The sequence below is a fragment of the Spodoptera frugiperda genome, chromosome 15, assembly GCF_023101765.2.
Source record: "Spodoptera frugiperda isolate SF20-4 chromosome 15, AGI-APGP_CSIRO_Sfru_2.0, whole genome shotgun sequence".
Classification (NCBI taxonomy): domain Eukaryota; kingdom Metazoa; phylum Arthropoda; class Insecta; order Lepidoptera; family Noctuidae; genus Spodoptera; species Spodoptera frugiperda.
In genome coordinates, this window is record NC_064226.1 from 14,793,301 (window position 1) to 14,798,726 (window position 5,426).

General features: G+C 38.0%; 1 protein-coding gene across 1 annotated transcript; it reads right to left on the bottom strand.

Annotated features, from left to right (window-relative positions):
- Positions 1 to 1,306: 1,306 nt before the first annotated feature.
- Positions 1,307 to 3,730, bottom strand: LOC118275483 (lipase 3-like). The gene is made up of 2 exons (XM_035593467.2): positions 3,622 to 3,730; positions 1,307 to 2,562 (listed from the first exon to the last, which is right to left on the bottom strand). The coding sequence occupies exon 2, from the start codon at positions 2,550 to 2,552 to the stop codon at positions 1,335 to 1,337; it is 1,218 nt and encodes a 405-aa protein (XP_035449360.2). The 5' UTR covers positions 2,553 to 2,562; positions 3,622 to 3,730; the 3' UTR covers positions 1,307 to 1,334.
- Between the last annotated feature and the right edge of the window lie 1,696 nt (positions 3,731 to 5,426).

Sequence of the window (5,426 nt, forward strand, 5' to 3'; positions counted from 1 at the left end):
CCTAATTACCTCCCTTCTTAATCTTCCCTGATCCCGTGCACGAGTGCACTAGATTGACCACCAACAGGGAGCGATGGCGGGACATCGTGAGGCGAGCAACATCTGCCACACAACCCACAGACACTACAAGTTGACCACGACCACTCTGTCAAGAGTGATACGAATAAGAAGAAGATAATCTTCCCAAGAACCTAAATTAATTAAAATTACTAACCGCCGACAACGCACTTTTAACGCCTTTGTTATTTTGGGTGTCCATGAGCGACGCTATTAGCATCATTAGGTGATCTGTCCACGGACATATGGTACTTATATCACAACTTTAAAGAACCTTTTTCCTTTTATAAACTACACTGATTAGCTAACTTCCCTAGTTTACCGTACAAGTCTGAGCATTTAATGTACGCTGTATACTTTGATACCTCTGTTTATTATAAAACTTTTGCACGCGGAAGTGCAGACGACACGTGGACGAGATGACACAAATATTTACGTTCACTTTATTAATACAAGTGGCAGACGCAATTAATGCATTAAAAAATAAACTGTCTCCCTTTTCCATAAAGTGTATTCTTGGTCAAAAACACAAATATGTACGTATGGTGTTTACAAAAGTAATATACAAGGCGGATATTATGAATGGGGATGTCGGTAGAGGGCACCCTAGATGGACCCATAGTGACCAGATTGGCGATATATCTTTTAAAGAAGGGCCAAAATTAAAAGTACCTTTAACCGACGAGCATGCATGACAAGACTGATGACTGTTGATGAAGCGGGCGTTCATGGTCTCTGCCCATCTCTAAGATTATCGAAACCTGGACTTATAATTTCGAATTATAAGTTTGAAATCGCCAACCCGCATTGAGCAAGCGTCATGTGATCAGTGGGTGCGTGCGAGAAGAGGTCTTTGGTCAGCAGTCGCCACTTATAGGCTGTTGATGTATCTATTTAGATAGTTGTAGGTTCAGTAGTTGTATCTATTTTAGAGAATTACTTAATCGAAAAACTTCAACTTTTTAAAATAATAACTCTAATCAGCAGTCGTATTGATCTCACTGAACATTTGAATATAACGATGTGAAACGTTAAAAGTTTCAGTTAACAACGTTGTTATAATAACTCTGGGAGTCAAGAGTCACAGTAGCGTTAAAGTTAAATATATGATTCCAGTATACTATAGTGCAATATTTCATTTGAAACAGTTTGTCAGCGGCCGATGGTTGGGTTCATCTCGTTAAACTGAACTCACGCTCTCCCAATACGTATTGCAATCGCAATAATAACAGTTTAATAAAACAAAATATAACGCAACACATGTTTAATTACTAAGTTTATGTACAGGTATAGCTGCCGGTCTCTAGATAAGACAAAACAATTGGAGTCAAATAATTAGGTATGTCTTTACCATAAATAAAATCAAGATGGCCAAATGTCTTGTCAGAGAGCACGCAAAGTGAAGATTTCTGTAGTTTCGATTGAAGCAACTTTATGTCAGTGACGTTGGCCACATAGTCATTTTCACTGCCCAGGAACACCCAAGGCATTGTCACACCAGACAAGTCATATAGCGGGGGCTTCGCCGTACCATACGTAGCTACATTTCTAAGCACCCCATAGTCATACTCAGAGAATCCATTGTTCTGAATCTGTCCCCATCTGATGAAGTTCTTAAGAGATGTTCCTGAAGGAGTATGCCCAACTACTACAGGTAACACATCGTCTGTTATCTGAAACTTGTTGTACCCTAGAACTGCGAAGACGAGGATGGAACAGAAAGGATACGCCAGGCTTGTAGTACCGCAGAGTAGTTCTGCAGAATTTTGCACAAGGCCACCGCGTTTCAACACTTCTAGGTTTAGTAACGGACCAGTTAGTGTCAACCCTGGAGCAATGATGCTCTGTAACTGGATCACGATGAACCTGGAGTGATCTAACCACGCTGTAGGTGACAAACCAAACCCAACCTTTATCTTATCATTGTACTCGGGCTTCTTTGCACAAAGAATTAGCAACATGGAGACTCCCTGCGAGTGTGCCACGTATGAGAGTTGCGATTCCTTTGTTTCAAGTAAGACATAATCTATGGCTGCGGGTAGATCTAAGACGGCCTGCTCGTCGACGGAAAAGTCCCAGAATTTTGAGTCTCTGTCGGGGTTCAATGTTGTGTGGTTTCTGCTGTAGAAGTTTCCTCTAACATTAGGAACCCAGACGTCATAGCAGTTGTCAGAGTAGACGTAGCAATGTGCCTTCCCGGGCCCTGGTATGAGACAGTCATCGCCGCTGAGGTAGAGGCCGTGCATGAACATTATTACACCTTTGGAGGTCTCACAACTTTTCTGTATAGGCAGTCGGAAAAGGCTCAAGATGTACCCATCTTTGGTCGTCACGAAATGCTGTTCAGCGGTGTAGCCATCATAGTTGGCCAACTCTAGGAATGGCAGATCTTGTCGTGGTGATACTTTGAAGTCACCGAATACGGACTCGATGTCATTGCCACCGCAAGCAGTGTGCACAATGCAGAGCACTATCGCAGCAACGAGGAATTTCATGATTTATTTCCTGGAATATAAAAAAAATGTTAAGTGTGTAATCGAAATTTATACGTAGTACTATCATGAAGCAGGTAAATAGCACTATGGAAGATAGGGCGTGAGAACTATTTCTGCGTCAATTTTATTTCCGAATGGAATATTAATTGATCACTAACAAAATGCCTTTGTATGACACACCGCGTAAAGATCGATATTATTACTGGCTTCAGAATTAAAAGGGAAATAATTAATAAAAAAATAAAAAATATTGTATAGGCCTACCTATACAATAATGTTTTATATACCGGTTTTTTATTTTAATTAGCCAAACAAAAAACCAGTTAATTATTATTATAGGACAGGTGGTTCAAGTTTTTGTTATCTTTCAGTTAATTATTTAATCTTTATTTGAACCGATGAAATTTGATGAATACCAGGGGAAGAACAATAGGTACTTTACTAAACCTTTGTACTGCGTAATAAGTAACTCTAGATTCTATGAGAATGTCGAAATAAAAACAAAGAAACTTTGGTTTTACTGATGTATTAAATTAATCTGTAGATTTACTTACTGCCAATTTTATTTCAATAACCGATCTTAATCCAAAATCTTATGATGATCGATGTTTATTTTTGATAAAAAATTCTATAGAACTAATGTCAAAAATCGATCTTAATCTAAATCTCTAGATTTTGAATTGCTATTATGAAATGCAGCTGTTAGCAAATTTAAAGACAGACAAGTTCTTGATACTATTTTTTTTTATAATAACTATCGTAAGTCATACTAAATTAACTAAAAATCACGGTTTACTCACGTAAACTAATAGAGAAAAGCTCTACTAGTTTCGAGTCACAGAGGGACTCTTCATTATGAGTAGCGTGCGCAGACGCGGCAACGTCGCGCAGCCTATTCAAACTAGCTTTACTCCATTAATTTACGTGAGTAAACCGTGATTTTTAGCTAGTGACAGACAGGTTATTGCTATCGGTCGGTAGTCATAAAATAGTAAGCAACATTAATATTTTATGTCTTGAAGTACTAACTTACGAACAATAGTTATCAATAGATAAAATAAACACTAACCTTTTATGTCAAGACTAGAAAGATGGCACTGTCGGTTCACTTATCAGCTACTTTAAGAAGATAAGCGCCTTATATAGTATCGGAAATATTAATTTATTCTCAGTTTTTTAAGACCGTAACTATCCGTACTATTTGGGATTAGGCCTTCTTACACACGACACAAGATTGTTTTGTTCAGTTATTTCAGCGTTACATAATAGTTAACAAAGGAAGATGGAATGACAAAGAATGGTTTCAGTTAGAGCATTGTATAAATAAATTAATTTTTAACTTACCATAATGTTACGCTTTAAATCCCAACTGTTTTCTCTAAATCGGCAAAACTACGCATTATTCATACTAAAGGTAATTGTCCTGTAGCTTATGTAATAGGTTAAACACCTACATAATAGAAGCCGATCATATTGTCGTTAGACATAGCATAGAAAATGTTACTTAAGTGAATCTTTAACACATTGAACGCCGTGGTGGTCACCGGTGACCGACGTTAGTGGAGGATTTGCCTTCAACAGTTTTCTATTGGCAGTCAAAGACTTAATTATCAGCCTCAAGTACCCTTAATTTGCTTCTTCTAACAAACCGAGATCGCGTTCGGCGCTCTGATTGACTGGCGCGAACGTACCAACCAATCAGAGTACAGAATACGCTTTCGTTTCTATCTCGTTAAAAGTAAAACAAACTCGTATTAAGTCCTAAGACATCTACTTGATCATATACCTCCCCTAATGACTTCCAGATCAGCTGGTTGGATGAGATCTGCAGAAACCGACTGTGTATATGAATAACAATGTCAAAGACTTAATAAACGAAATCCTTCACTGTGCGAGGAGTGCGTTTGTGCATGCATTGTCTGTGGCAATAAAACGCGCTCATTCCCTCGCTCCTTTCAACAGACCAGTCAAACTGCACTGCCTATCTCATTCATTGGCTCTGCTGATAAGCTGACTGATCTCATTTTTATTCACGTACAGGTATTTATATATTTACGTATGCATGTATGCATGTTTTGTAAGCAGCCTTAATATGTAATACCTATGCATAAAATTAATTTATATGCATTAAAAATATTAGATACTTAATTGAATGAATGGGATGTTTAAATTATGATTTATCTATTAATAGTTCCACATCGCCATGCAGTGCATTAATAGTTCTATAATAGACGACGATGCGGATATTTTGTTTTTCTAAAGAAAACCCGAATTTTCTTTACTTTAAATCATGTTGTGGTTAAGTAAATAGTCATTTCTGATAATGGCAAATGCAAGGCTCGACGAGTCTTTAAAACAGGGGTACCCAACCTATTCTTGATTAAAGACCAATTTTTATATCAGTCGTGTTAAGTTAGGGATCACTATTAGTGTCTTTGGCGGACCACTAGTAGGAAACCACTGCATTAAAGAGAGATTTATCAGCTGACGTTGCTGTTAACACATTGAACGCCGTGGTGGTGACCGGTGACCGACGTTAGCGGATTTGCCTTCAACAGTTTTCTATTGGCAGTGAAAGACTTAAATATGTTATACCTTAGTCAGCTCTTTCGATACTCATGGGAGAAGTAGAGTTGGACAAAAATGCATTCTACATTATAGGTACACTTGTAAAAATATTTGCGTATAAAACTATAGGTAATAGCAAATAGAATCTGCGAACACACACGTAATGAGGGCCGCAGTGATCGGTAACAAGCGATCACGAAACATTAGTGGAACGCAATGGTGCGGCTGAAATGCCGCGCCGAACTATAAGTTGTACGAGAATATTGTACGAATTTCATTCTGTCCTATTACTTACACTAAGTATAT